The sequence below is a fragment of the Saimiri boliviensis genome, chromosome 3, assembly GCF_048565385.1.
Source record: "Saimiri boliviensis isolate mSaiBol1 chromosome 3, mSaiBol1.pri, whole genome shotgun sequence".
Taxonomy (NCBI): domain Eukaryota; kingdom Metazoa; phylum Chordata; class Mammalia; order Primates; family Cebidae; genus Saimiri; species Saimiri boliviensis.
Window position 1 is genome coordinate 64,424,088 of NC_133451.1, and position 15,356 is coordinate 64,439,443.

The following is a 15,356-nucleotide window of genomic DNA, read 5'->3' on the forward strand; positions in this document are numbered from 1 at the left end:
TAGACAGAGTTTTCTTTTTTCTTCTCATCTTAGTTTCATTCTGGACACTAGAGGGTTCTAAAAGGCTCTTCATCATATAACAAATGTTTTTTGTAGTTCTGGAACCCGAGCAATTACCAATAAAGAATGTGGCTGTAAGATAACAATACCAGTGGCCACCATTTGTGGGATGTTTTTGTGTGCCGTGCAGAGAGCTAGAAACTTCACATGTAATAGTACTTAGCAATTTGTTAAACTGAAGCCAGGGAATGAATTCATATTCCTCAGTAGTCTGCCTTCAAATGAAGTTTATGTTCTTAATCATTATTTCTTTCATCAAGGTCTTAAGGAAGCTGGTTTGGGTGGAGAGTAGTAAGATTGCTGGGTAATGGGGATAGCAGAGGAAAGGTGGCAAAGAAAGCAACTTGGGGACTGAAAGGCAAGCATTGGCCTCAAAATGTATTCACCTGACTGTATTGTCTTATATCTTCCGTTTTTGTTTAATTTTTTATAGAAATCTGCATGTTAAAGAGGTAGGATTTTATCAAAAAGCTAAGAGAACATATTTTTCTAATATGGGCTATAGATAGTAAAAAGTCTAGATGTATGACGATAGAAGTGTAGCAGAAAAAACTGGATGAAATGATTTTCTTGTGGCAATATTTTTCAAAATTCCTTAAATAATTAAAAGAACTAACCAAAAAATGCCCTTTATCATTGCATAATAGGCAACCTGCAGCTAACATAAATAAAAGTAGAATCCCATTTTTAGTGGATTTTGCAGGACATCACACCTATTACATGTCTACGCAAGCCTAATACTGAAACGCATTCCCTACTGTGAGAAGCAGCTCAGATTATGAGCTGTAAAATTTGCTGTGGTAAATCAGTAGCACTCCATAAGCATTAAAAAATTTGTTTGAAATTGTTTGAAAGGAATTTTGTTTTGTTTTGTTTTGGTTTTTGAGATGGGGTTTCATTCTTGTTGCCCAGGCTGGAGTATGATGGCTCAATCTTGGCTCATTGTAACCTCTGCCTCCCAATTCAAGTGATTCTCCTGCCTCAGTCTTCTGAATAGCAGGGACTACAGACATGCACCGCCACACCCAGCTAATTTTTGTATTTTAGTAGAAATGGGGTTTTGCCATGTGGGCCAGGCTGGTCTTGAATTTCTGACCTCAAGGGATCAGCCTGCCTCGACCTCCCAACGTGTTGGGATTACAAGTGAGCCATTGTATCTGGCCAGGAAACATTTTTAGAGTTAACAAAGTGGTGGTACTTAAGAAGGTAAGTAGCAATATGGCCATGGCCATCCCCCCTACGTTATTCAAATAATTGTGAAAAGGTTCTTAGTTTCCGTAAAACTTCTCAGGGCCGCTGGCCAAGGTGGCATTTCTCTCTTGGCAAAGCCTTTGTTATGTGACATGCTCCCTACCAAGCAGACACAGCACTCAGTATGTCAGAGGGAGCGGTGGGGCAGACCTGGGCAAGTTTGGAAGAAAGGTGTGGGAACATTGTGATGTGTGGGAAAGGAGAGCTTGGCAGGCCAGGACAGCAAAAAGCAGATAAAAAGCCTAAGTTGTTGTAGCATGTCGCCTTTTAGAGTATGATTCTTGTAACTTTAGAATCTGTTTAGGGACTCTCCACAGACATTTATCTACTTCTGCTGTCTTTTTTATGAACTTAGAAATCTGGTCACTTGAGGTAAATGATGGTAAAATTCTGACCCATCTCTCTTCCTTCCTCAAAATCTGAGAGACACCACTTTAACCCTCTTCTCACATCTCCTTTTTGCTTTCCTCTGCCTCTGTCCCATAAACATTTATTCTTACTTTCATTTTATGTGTTGATAGGTTTTTTTTTTTTTTTTTTCCAGAACTCTCAAAGCCGAAGCACTTATTATAGTGCAGTTATGGAGACATTTACTTACTGCTTACTTTGTGTGAAGTGCCATGCTGAGCATTTAACTCCGAAATAGTTAATATTATTTCCATTTGGTCAATGTAGAAATGGGCACAGAAAAGTAATTTGCCGAGGTTACTCAGCATCTAATTGGTGGACCTAGGATTCACTGTGAGCATGCTGACTCCAGAGTCCACAGTACTCTGTTACATTCCTTCATCGCCTCCCATAATTGGAATCGGGTCCTAGATTGGAGGCACCTACCTCTTCAGGCGACAGCTCTCTAGTTCCATGTTCTACTCACTAATGCCCTTATTTACTAAAAATGAGAAAATGAATGAAATTCAAGAGTCACCAATCTGATAGAAAAAAATAGTTGTATATGTAAACAACGCTGAATAGATCCATTTAAGACAGACATTAAGACTTTCCTAAATACCTAAAATTGTCTATTTCTTGTCTGTTGCCTTGTTATTTCTTCTGCATACCTATTGGCTAGCATAGAGGAAGTGCCCTGTACATGTTGAATGAACGAATCTGTTATGTACACATGAATGAAACCAGTGTTAGAATGACCTGTTTGTTGGGGCATAAATATAGTTTGATTTTATAGAACGTGGGGATTTTCATGATTGAAGTAAAACATGAAGATGGAAAAATACCATTGCAAGGTTATATACATATCTATACCAGCAAGTATCTATTGAGAGTCTGGTATTTGGTAGCAGATATGTAAGTGGTATTCAAAATGCAGATTTCTTCAGTGGAATTTCTGGTCTTTGTGAAGCTATTCAGTTTCATTTTACAACTAAGTAAACTGAGGCAAGAGGAGGTTAAATCTCCCAAGGTCATCTAAGTTTTCGATAGCTTTACATTTGTAAATTATTGAGCTTTACATCTGTAAATTATTGCCTATAGCCACTGAGCCATGAAATCAGTTTTACATTTCAGGGTAGAGGTTATTTTTAATATTATGCTGGTTAATTTTGACAACTGAAAAGATGATGCATTATCATACTCCTGGTGGTATTTGTTTCTAACAAAATAATGATAGCTCAACTTTTTGAGTATAATCATTTTGTAGTTATTGTCAACCTTGGTTAATGTCTACAAAGCGACACTAAGTCTACCAAGTGTGTAACCCTAAAATTGAAGAAATCTTGAAATCAGAGGTAGACATAATAGATTGTGGTTCTGGGAAAGGAGGTGGGAGGGTGTACTGGAGCATGTGAAATAATCATGATCATAGAGTTCAGTAATCATAGCTTAACAGAAACATCCGGACTTTCCACCAATGTCATCATGATGATGATTCATCAAGGATACCCTTTCATGGCCGGATGTGGTAGCTCACACCTGTAATCCGAGCACTTTAGGAGGCCGAGGTGCATGGATCTCTTCAGGTTATGAGTTTGAGACCAGCCTGGCCAACATGACGAAACCCTGTCTCTACTAAAAACACAAAAATTAGCCGGGCGTGGTGGCATTTGCCTGTAATCCCAGCTACTCAGGAGACTGAGGCAGAAGAATCGCTTGAACCCAGGAGGCAGACATTGCAGTGAGCTGAGATCGCACCACTGCACCATAACCTGCGAGAGAGAAGACTCTGTCTCAAAAAAAAAAAAAAAGGTACACTTTCATGCAAACAGCAACAGCAACTAGTGAAATAGGGGGAAAATGATATTTGTCTTCTTAAATTATGAAACTATGATTCAGGAAGCTGCCAAATAGAACTTTGTCGGCTTTACAAATTTAGTTGCACAACTTGACAAATTTTAGGAAGAAGTTTCTATTCTGCATTATGAAAATCAGAAATAACCCAGATGCCCACCAGCATGAAAATAAATCAGAAGGCCAAGTGCAGCGACTCACACGTGTAATTCCAGCACTTTGGGAGGCCGAGGAGGCAGATCACAAGTTCAGGAGATCAAGACCATCCTGGCCAACACAATGAAACCCCACCACTACTAAACATATAAAAAATTCCCTGGGCACGGTGGTACGTGCCTGTAGTCCCAGCTACTTGGGAGGCTGAGGCAACAGAATCGCTTGAACTGTGCCCGGCCGATAAAATAATGTTTTTGCACATACATTGGAACATTACCTATAATACAGCAGCCAAAAGGATAAACTATATATACTGACTACGGTTTAAGTGAATCTTAGAAAATACTGCATTGACAGCCAGGTGCGGTGGCTAATGCCTGTAATCCCAGCACTTTGGGAGGCCGAGGTGGGCAGATAACCTGAGATCAGGAGTTTGAGACCAGCCTGGCCAACATGGTGAAACCCCATCTCTACTAAAAATACAAAAAAATAGCCAGGCCTGGGTGGCAGGTGCCTGTAATGCCAGCTACTTGGGAGACTGAGACAGGAGAATTGCTTGCACCTGGGAGGTGTGGGTTGCAGTGACCCAAGATCACGCCTCGGCTTTCTACTTCAGCCTGGAAGACTGAGAGAGAGAGGCGAGAGAGGAGAGAGAGGAGAGAGAGGAGAGAGAGAGGAGGGGGTGGGGGAGGGAGGAAGAAAAAGAAGGGAGGGAGGGAGGGAAAGAAAGAACAATACAGCATTGAGTGAAAGTCTTAGAAAGTTTTAAAGAGCATGAAACACTTTCTATAAGAAAGTTGAAAAAAACTGAAACTAAATATTTTGCTAGACCTTCATGTATTTATGACAATATTTTTAAAATAAGATAATGATTTACACAAAATTCAGAAGGGTTGCCTTGAAATGAGAGGCAGGAGTTTAGAAGCCAGAGGAGCACATAAGTACGTATGTTGGTCCATTTCTCCAGTCAAGCAAGGGTTTAAGGATATTGGTTATATTCTTTAAAGATTTAAAATTATACATTTAATTTGCTATTTTTAAAAAGTGCACCATGCATCATTTTAGAAAATGATTCCCCTCTTCATTATCTTTGCCTATTTCAGAATGTATCAGGTGTCCTTCATGTGTCCAACTAGGATGTAAATGTGGAGAGAACTCAGTGACAGAGTGGTAGTAGAGTGAACCAAGTACATAATGGAAGCATGTGGTCTACCCATTGCAAGCACATGACAGGAAAAATCCATGCTATGTTCTCAGTTTGTCAGAATTTGCCCACCTTTTAAGAGCCTGACCTAAATATGTAAATTGCAGGGCCTAGGGGAATATATGGGTTGTGCAGCATTAAGGTGTAAAGTATGAAAGCTGATAAAAAATTTTTTTTTTCAAATCTTAAATTTGTTGAAATTCATGTTTACGGAATTTCATGAGGATAGTTTGCACTCTGTGTGTGTGTGTGTGTGTGTGTGTAATTTCTTTTTATTTTCTCAGAGTAAAATTTAATGTCCAGGGAGGAGGAAGAGTTAGGATAGAGTACTGAAGTTGCAGAGTGTAGGAGGAACATGGACTTTGGAGGCATCTAGACAGAAGTAGCTTGGAATAACAGATCTGCGACCTGCCAATTGTGTGATTCTGGGCCAGTTACGTGACTGAACTTTCATTGTATGTAAAGAGAAGGTATCAATCTCTACTTTGTAATGTTCTTTGTGAAGAAAAAAAAGTGTTTTTCTGGTGTTTGTAAAGCATCTAACAGAAATTGGAAATTTAAATTTAATAAATGATAGCTACTTTAAGTAATTTTTTCATAATATGTAACAGAGACATTAAGCCTGTCAAGTTAATCTTTGTCTTATATTAGCAACTGAGTACAAATATCCTTGAAGAGGAATGTAACTTCTGATTTTGAAGTGTGAATCTTATTTTCTTTGAATAAATCATAATGTGGAAAATACAGACTGTTTAAGCAGCTAGAACAGAGTATTTTTGGATTTGAACTTCACATAGGCCTATTAATTTTGTGTGTGTGTGTGTGTGTGTGTGTGTGTGTGACCAAGTCTCGCTCTTGTTGCCCAGGCTGGAGTGCAGTGGCACGATCTCGGCTCACTCACTGCAGCCTCCGCCTCCCAGGTTCAAGCAATTCTCCTGCCTCACCCTCCCGAGTAGCTGGGACTACAGGCACCTGCCATCACGCCCTGCTAATTTTTGTACTTTTAGTAGAGACAGAGTTTCGCCATGTTGGCCAGGCCGGTCTCGAACTCATGACCTCAGGTGATCTGCCTGCCTTAGTCTCCCAAAGTGCTGGGATTACAGGCATGAGCCACCATACTCAACCAGTCCTATTAATTCTTTTAGGGCCACAGACTAACTCCCATCCACCTCACAACCATCTTACAAATAGGTGCCATTACTCACAAATGGAATCAAATGAGAAAATAGTTCAATGCAGCTCATGGAGTAATTACTGTGTATATGAGAAAAAATTCAAGGTTTGAATATCTTACTGATGGCTTAATTTTATCTTTATATTCAAAGCCAAGATGTTTACTTAGGAAAGACCCAAATGTGAAAACAGCACTAAGCAATATCTAGAATTGTTTTTATAAGTTACTACAAATAGTACTGTTTATAGTAACTTCATTGCCTATGAACAATAATTAACTGTTCATGCTGAAGATTCAGTGGTGTTTACCTAAAGAACAGTGTAGAAATACAGGTTTCTTTTCTTTTCTTTTCTTTTCTGCCCAGGCTGGAGTGCAGTGGCGTGATCTTGGTTCACTGCAAACTCTGCCTTCGAGGTTCAAGTGATTCTCTGCCTCAGCCTCCTGAGTAGCTGGGATTACAGGCATGAGATAATTTTCTTGTATTTTTAGTAGAGGCAGGGTTTTGCCATGTTAGCCAGGCTGGTTTCGAACTCCTGACCTCAGGTGATCTGCCTGCCTCACCTCCCAAAGTGCTAGGATTACGGATGTGAACCACTGCACCCGGACTAGAAGTACAGGTTTTCTTGTCCAGCCCTGGGTCTTATTTCTGAAATGGCTGCTAACACCTCAAACTGGTAAATATGGGAACTTCAAGGCTAGCAACACAGGCATGTTTTTCTTTCCTTGACAAAGCTTTAGTTGTTTCGGGCTTGCCTCTCTGTGTCCTCTACCTGGAGAGAGGTAGGGTGGTATGGATCTTCGGAAGGAATGTTAACCAAGTTTTTACTTACCTTGATGTTCCTGTTGGGTTAGTATGTTGCAATCAATCTAGATCTGTTCAAGTTAGTAAATGCTTACTGGCTGATGAAGAGATTGCCACGGTTTGTGACAAGGCTGAATTCACATTTTAGACCCCAGTCAGACACGTGGCATTCAGATTTATTCGCATGTTCTAGTTTAAGAATGTATCAGTGGCCTGGCACAGTGGCTCAGGCCTATAATCCCAGCACTTTGGGAGGCTGAGGCAGGTAGATCACAAGGTCAGGAGTTCGAGACCTACCTGGTCAACATGGTGAAACCCTGTGTCTACTAAAAATACAAAAAATTAGCCAGGCATGGTGGCGCGTGCCTGTAATCCCAGCTACTTGGGAGGCTGAGGCAGGAGAATTGCTTGAACCCAGGAGGTGGAGGTTGCAATGAGCCGAGATCGTGCCATTGCACTCCAGTCTGGGAATAGGGTGAGTCTCAAAAAAAAAAAAAAAATATATATATATATATATATATATATATATATGTGTGTGTGTGTGTGTGTGTGTGTGTCAGTGATCGAGAGTTTTGATATCACAAGTCCAGATAGCTAGGGCTGTTTGGAGTTGTGGATTCAGGAACATCCCATGTAACCTGAAGTTTTTAATGACTACTTACTATGTCTTTAAGTATTGTGTGGTATAAAGTGAATCTATAAACTGTCCCCTTTATGTACTGATGTATAAGATGGTAATATTTTTGGCTAGAAAGGAATTGAACTGCAATTAAATGAGAATGTGTTAAATGAAGGCTTGTGTTCAGTATTTGGATATGTAAACTCTGCTTCCTGGAAAAGGTATTCCTATCTTACTGCTGTGTGCATAATGCCTGGATTGCTGCCTGGCATGTGGAGCATCTCTTAGTGAATATTTGTTGAATGAATGAGTGACTCTGAGTCCAGATGTAGGGTGATGATGAAAGAGAATGAGATAGAAATAAAACCAGAAATATTTTGTTTTCCTTAGTAACTTACTAAGAAATTGATTTTCCCCAATTATAAATAAGCCTATATATATGCCTTCTTACATTGTACCAGTATATAGTACAGTCTACTTATTTTTTTATTTTTATTTTGAGACAAGGTCTCGCTGTGTCTCCCAAGCTACAGTGCAGTAGTGCAGTCTAGGCTCACTGCAGCCCTTCTGGGCTCACGTGATTCTCCCACCTCAGTCTCCCAAGTAGCTAGGACCACATGTCCATGCCACCATGCCCAGCTAATTTTGGTTTTTGTAGAGATGGGCTTTTGCCATGTTGCCCAGGCTGGTTTCAAACTCCTGAGTTCAAGCCATTTGCCTGCCTTGGCCTTCCAAAGTGCTGGGATTACAGGCATGCACCACCACACCCAGCTAATTTTTCTGTATTTTTAGTAGAGATGGGGTTTCACCATGTTGGCTAGGCTGGTCTCAAACTCCTGACCTCAGGTGATCCTCCTGCCTTGGTCTCCCAAAGTGCTGGAATTACAGGCATGAGCCACCACTCCTGGCCATTTGGCCCCTCCTTCTAACAATATGAAAATGCCAGTTTCTCTACAGAATTTAATTTTTAGCATTTTTTTCTTTGAGTTCAGTCTCAAATTAGGATGAAGCATTTGAGATTTTAACAATATTCAAGGAGAAGTTTTTCTTTTAGTTTTTAGAAATTAGGTAAATCAAGATGTTCTTCTAATAATCCCCAGAGAGGAATAATTAGTCTCAGATCATATTTCTTGTGTTTGTATGCTCCCCCTCAAAATTGGAACCCTTAAATACAAAAACAAACAAACAAATGCTTGCTTTCAACTGTCCAAAACATTTTCAAAGAAAATTCTTATCATTCTTCTCCTTGTAACTTATGTAGTTCATAAAGCAAGTACCTGCCTTTTTGCTACCAAGGTATAAATGCCTCATTGGATAATATAGGGCTGTGTGTGTGTGTGTGTGTGTGTGTGTGTGTGTGTGTGCATGAGTTTATATAAGAAAATATAATGTGTCTTCAGTATGTTATCGAATGGGAGGATTTTTTTAATGTAACGTTTGTTTGTTTGTTTGTTTTTGTTTTTATTAAAGATGGGGTTTCACCATGTTGGTCAGGCAGGTCTTGAACTCTCACCCTCAGGTGATCCGCCCACCTTGGCCTCCAAAGTGCTTGGATTACAGGCGTGAGCCACTACGCCTGGCCAAATATAAGATTGTTTTAATTTTCTGCATAGAAACATATTTCATGCTAATACAGAAACTTGGTAAATACAACAAAATCAAAAAAAGGGTAAATTGCCATTAATTGGGAAAGATTTTACTTTTTTAACTTCAAGTTCTTTCTTGCATTTCTGCCTATCCTAAAAGGTCAGGTTTTTGTACCTTGAAGAAGGAAATCACAAATGCTCAAGAATAAGATATTTAAATTGAAAATCTGCTTTAGCTTTTTTTTCCTCTTTGTTTTTTTTTTTCTTTCTGAGAGCCTCAACTTTTTATGCTTTAGCAATTCTTAAAATGTAACATTTAGCATAGTAAAGAATTTTAATAGCTATGTAGATAAGAATAATAGAGGTGAATTATGTGGTTGTTAAATCAACTGCCTCTTTTACCATCTTTACTATAGATTATTATCGAGTATAAATTATCCTCCTTTTATTCAGTCCTTGATCCCAAAGTAAGAGGAATTGATGAGGATATGTGCATTGTGTTATGTCTGATCACAGTTTGACTAGCACAGTCTGGAAGTGGGTTGTACAGGATGAGAGAGAGCAGCCTAATTGCTCTCCCAGCATCAGCAGCATCTATAAAGCATCCTGGGAATTGCTTGCCCTACGTTCAGAAGCAGCTGGTCACATGGGCCTGAATTTTCAGTTCAGTTCATTAGTCAGCCATTTTGGTCAACACCCTGCTTACTGCGCACGGCCAATCCTATGAGAACTCAGCATCCCAGCTTATCTGAGCAGATCCTGGAAGTGATTTCTGCAGCTCAGGATTTTTTTTTTTTTTTAAGCTACATTGAAAATATAGGTTTATTTTTTGTTCAGGTTTTTCTTTTACTTTTTTTTTCTGCACAAAGGAAGAGGATTTTTCACTCATTCATATCGAGACCAGATTTTTAAAGCCATCTAAGGCAGCATCGGCTGTGCAGGATTTAAAGCCTATAGCTCAGCTGAAAAAAAAAGGTGGGGGGCAGGGAAGGGAAGATAAAAGGAGAGGAAGCTGGGAGAAGACAAACATCATCTTATTTTGCTATGTGGTAGGAACTGTCTATAAGACAGTGTAGAATTGTTTATCTTGAGCAGTTGGTTCTTAAACTATAAGGTATTTTCCTTTTTTTTTTTTAAACCTCCCCCACCCCTTTTCTTGAAAGCTTTGTTTCAGAGCTTTGTATTGGGTGTTTTTGGAAAGGAGGTTATATTTATTTTTGTGGGGTGTGTGTACGTGTGTCTGTGTGTGTGTGTCTGTGTGTGTGTTGTGGTCCCAGCTGAGTCATCATGTCTGCTCTGACGCCTCCGACCGATATGCCAACCCCCACCACTGACAAGATCACACAGGCTGCCATGGAGACCATCTACCTTTGCAAATTCCGAGTGTCCATGGATGGAGAATGGCTCTGCCTGCGGGAGCTGGATGACATCTCACTTACACCTGACCCAGAGCCTACCCATGAAGGTATGGTCAGATCCTGTCTGCTGGTATCTCCCCAGCATCCTCATTGTTATAGGGGAGGGCTGGGAGGATCAGGGAGAGGTAGAAAGAACCTATACTCTCAACTGTTAACAGTCCTGAAAACCTTGCATCTTTACTTACCACCCAGCTACCCTTCTCTTGCTCATGGGGGAAAAAATAATTTTTTTCCTACACCTTGAGGTATCCTTTCAAAAGATGCTGGATACTTGTTTGGAGTTCTTTGTCTTTAAGCCTCTAAAGAAAACATTTGAGGTCACTTACCACATCTGATCCTAATCAATAATGAAAAAGCTTTTAATTTTATTCATATATGAAAATGTTATAAAAATTGTTGTGATTTATAACACTAAGTTAAGACAACATGACTATAGTTATAGGATTGTACATGATTAACACAGTAGAAACACCAGGGGGTATCCTGTCATGAGGATATAATGTTAAGCAGGTTATGACATCTAGAAAATATTTGATAAAATGTCTTTTTTAACAATATGGATTATTAGGTTAGATGAGAAAATAATATTCAGTGTTTATTTATTGAATATGAATGCCTAAAAAAGCATAATGCCTTGGAAAGATTAAATATGATTAATATGCAATCCTTGTAGAATGGTAATATTGGAATCTATTGGCCATTGCTTTTTATAAATTATTTGTGGTAACTATTATGATCCATTTGAGATTTCCACTGTCAGTACCTCTGAGATTTTCGTGGTCTCTTGACTTGTGACTTTTTTCCAGGACTCTTCCTAATTCATGAGAGGTTTTCCACTTCTACCCTTTAATTTTCTTAATGCCACGAAAAGAGAATTGATTTGAGTCATAGCTACAAATTGTTTTGTTTCTAGTATAGTGGCATCTTAGCTAGGGTTTATCCTCTGTCCTTATACTGATGGAAACAAAAATGCTTACATGTTGGGAGAAATTCTTTATAACCATCTGCCTGATAGGAACATCTACAGGACAGAGAAGACCAGAGGTGAACTGTACCTAGCAGATGGGGTTAGGAAAGGTGATTCTCTGCCTTTGACCTTCAGTTGAAATCTTATCATGACTCAGATATCGCCCATTGTGTTTAATAAGGATTTTATCTTCCCACTCAGCCTTAGCCTTGAGAAAGTTTTAGGAGTGGTTAATATCACAGAACACAAAGCAGTCATTTTGGGTGTGTCTTTAAGAACAATGTTTAAGTGGTTTTTAAGACCCTTTACATCTTTTAACAATTGGTTTGTTAATTGGACAGCTTTCTTTGGTTGTAAGTTCCATTATGTGCACAAGTTATAAGACATCAGCTGAATTTCTATACAATGCCAGTACTATTTCTTTTATTATTTGTTATTCTGTATTTTCTTCAAAATATCCTTACATCCAACAATTCCAGTACTACTTAAAACAGCCTCCAAAGCTTTAAAAGTCTAGGGAAGAAAACAGTTTTTGAAGGCTACCAAGAGGTCTTCTGGCAACTGCCTTAGTTTACATATTTTGTTTGAAAAATCGTATTCCCATCCATTTTGAGAGTATGAAATATTCCTTTAATTATAAAATCTAGTTTATCAGTGTCTCAGAAATAATTTTTAACAATTTTAGTACTTCGAATATATGTTTTTTGAGGAAGATTTCCATGGGTAAGCAAAAGTGAGCTGTTTAGTCCATGTAAGTGTTTGAGGTAGTACCATTTGAATTCTTCATAGAGAAATCTGTAGCAACACATTTCTCACTAATATGGAAAATGTGTGAGAGCTGTAACCAAAGCAGTAAGCTATATCTCTGCTGATTAAAGAAATCAGATAAATAAAGAGTTTCCAAGACCTTTAATCAACTATAGAGGATTTGGGAGAAAATAGAAAAATACTGACAGTGCATTTTAGAATTTTGCCTTAAATTGGGCAAGGAAAGCCATTATTTTACATTGTTAGAAATGAAAATAATGAAGGAAAGCATAGGCCCATGAAAGCCTGTGTTATTTTCTTGCTCCATCAGCAAACTCTGGATAAACAGTCATTTGGTCCCAAGAAATATCTACTTCAATTTTAATACCATTGACAGTTATTAGATTTAATTTAGCTATAAGCATTTAAACGGTGGTCACCAGGCCAATGATTATGTGAATCTCACCTTGTTGACAAAATGGAACTCCTGATGTCTGGACGCAGGAGTATTCAGACTACTTCCCGGGCTGATCATAGAGGGAAAAAACATCTGACCACACAAATCCTAAAGTGGAGGCTCCTTACTCCCACAAAAGATAATAGGCAAAAAGCATAATGTTTCCTCTTAAAATGATGGAGACTGACCATGCATACTCCGCAATAGATGCTCTGTGGTTTCCGCATTTTATTTTCTTAAAACCAGAATTTCTGGCCCTTCACTGAGCATTCCACAGTATAGGCCTGGACCTAGAGTTTCTGCCTACTTTAGCCCTTAAATAAATGAGAACAAAAATATTCACTTCATTATTTCAGTGCTTATTGGTGGTCAATGAGATGGTCTCTCTTTTGTTTTACGTACTCTTATTTTTAAAAGCCAGAAGCAAATCTACAACATGTTTAATTGCAAATAGATTTCCCCTAAAGGCAAGGGCCTAAGATTGATTCCACAGGAGAGGCTTCATTAAGTGAGACCTTAAGAGATAACTAGGTGGTGACCAGACTAACATAGGGAGGGCATTTCAAACAGTACATAGTGAGCTGGCCGAGCCAGGGAATAGCAAACGAGATCACAGTGGGGCTTCTGTTTGGCATAACAGGCAGCAGGGCTGGAAAGGTAAGCAGGGGCTTGAGTGTAGAAATCTTCTTACTCATAGTGAAAAGCCTGGACTTGATTCTGTAGTGAAAAGCTACTGGTGCTTTATATCTGGGAGTAACATGAAATAAGATTTTTATTGGAATGATCACCCTGGAATCGGTGTAGTGGATGAATGCGAAGGATATAAGCTCTCAGGGACCCCTAACTATAACTATTAAAATAGTCCGAGTAAGAGATGACAATCTCAGACTAAGGCAGTGAGAGTGAACACAAAAGGAACAGTTCCTGGAAAAGTAGAATGTACCGGATGACTGACGTGCTGTGGGTAGCTAGAGGATGAAGGTGAGATGGTGCCTGGGATGACTCCCTGGCTTCTGGCTGCAGAAGCTGGGTTTCCTTTACCAATAGGAATGTAGAAGGAGGAAGATGTTTGAGTTTATCATGCTTAAGAGATTGTGACTACCATCACTCATCACTTTCTTTTCTTTTTTTTTGAGACGGAGTTTTGGTTCCTGTTGCCCAGGCTGGAGTGCAGTGGCGTGATCTTGGCTCACTGCAACCTCCGCCTCCCAGGTTCAAGTGATTCTCCTGCCTCAGCCTCCTGAAGTGCTGGGATTACAGGCATGCACCATCACGCCCGTCTTAATTTTGTGTTTTTAGTAGAGAACGGGGTTTCTCCATTTTGGTCAGGCTGGTCTCCAACTCCTGACCTCAGGTGATCCACCCACATCAGCCTCCAAAAGTGCTGGGATTACAGGCGTAAGCCTCTGGCCCATCACTCTTTCAATTGAGCCTTCCACCTACCCCACAGATGCATTAATCAGATTTACACTTTTCCAGATTACATATTCTGGCTTAAGTCTGTACCCTAATTTCCATTAAGAGTTAGAATCCTGGCTTACTTTGCTTGTGCCATATCAGCACTAGAGGAGCAGACTTGTTTATAGAAAATTCATTTTGCATTTTCATGTACCACCATTGACCTCTCAGAGATACTCTTTGGTGTTTTTTTTTTTTTAAGTTTCTGAAAGCATAGTAGGATTTCTTTCCGTTTCTTTCTTTTTTTTTTTTTTTTAACCAAAGCAATGTTGGAAGTAAGTGGAATTTCAAAGTAAAGGAAGTTTTAAAGCACCATGAAAATTTTAGAGAACATTTGTCATTTGTTTTTCTCAAGAATGGAAGCAGAACACTTCAGTTAGACCTTTAAGCATCATTGTATTAATTTCAGAAGTGGCATTATTACTGAGATGAAGTGATTTGTTTTCTTGATTTTTTTTTTTTAAAGTCATGTGCTTATGTGTATCTGAATTTCTTGGAGTAACATTCTCGAAACAAGTTGCATGTAATTCTAGAATCAGGAAAATAATAAAGCTTTCTTTATTATTTCTTTTCTTTCTTTCTTTCCTTTTTTTTTTTTTTTTTGAGACAGAGTCTCTTTGTCACCCAGGCTAGAGTGCAGTGGTGCGTTCTCAGCTCACTGCAACCTCCGCCTCCTGGGTTCAAGCGATTCTTCTGCCTCAGCCTCCCTAGTAACTGGGATTACGCTGTGCCCTGCTAATTTTTGTATTTTCAGTAGAGACGGGGTTTCACCATGTTGACTAGGCTGGTCTCCAACTCCTGATTTCAGGTGATCCTGCCCACCTCGGCCTCCCAAAGTGCTGGGATTACAAAATAATTAGCCGCGTGTGGTAGCTGGCGCCTGTAATCCCAGGTACTTGGAAGGCTGAGGCAGAAGAATCACTTGAACCCAGGAGGTGGAGGTTGCAGTGAGCTGAGGTCAAACCATGGCACCCTAGCCAGGGCAACAAAAGCAAAACAACGTCTCAAAAAAAAAAAAGATTTTTTTAAAGAAATTCCTCAGTACATGTTGTGTATACACATGTCCATATACATGAAGGACAGGCTATAGTATTACCTACAGTATTATTGAATGTTTAACAACAAAACCAGCTGTAGCTATGACTCTGACTCAGTTTACAACACGTTTACCCTTAACAAGCTTACCTAATTAGAAATGTTTATGTTAATAAAAGTT

General features: G+C 39.3%; 1 protein-coding gene across 10 annotated transcripts in view; it reads left to right on the forward strand.

Annotated features, from left to right (window-relative positions):
• The window catches only part of RUFY3 (RUN and FYVE domain containing 3), a 107,811-nt gene that overhangs the window by 7,245 nt on the left and 85,210 nt on the right, over positions 1-15,356 (forward strand). The window contains exons 1-2 of one of the 10 annotated variants that reach the window (XM_074396237.1): positions 7,436-10,207; positions 10,371-10,558. The exons of 5 other annotated variants lie outside the window; for them this stretch is intronic. In XM_074396237.1, coding sequence (XP_074252338.1) covers positions 10,381-10,558 — 178 coding nt within the window. In that variant the 5' untranslated portion in view covers positions 7,436-10,207; positions 10,371-10,380. Of the gene's footprint in view, positions 1-7,435; positions 10,559-15,356 lie in introns of those variants that run through there. 4 more of the 10 variants (XM_074396236.1, XM_010342575.3, XM_010342576.3 and 1 more) reach the window with 4 other exon arrangements.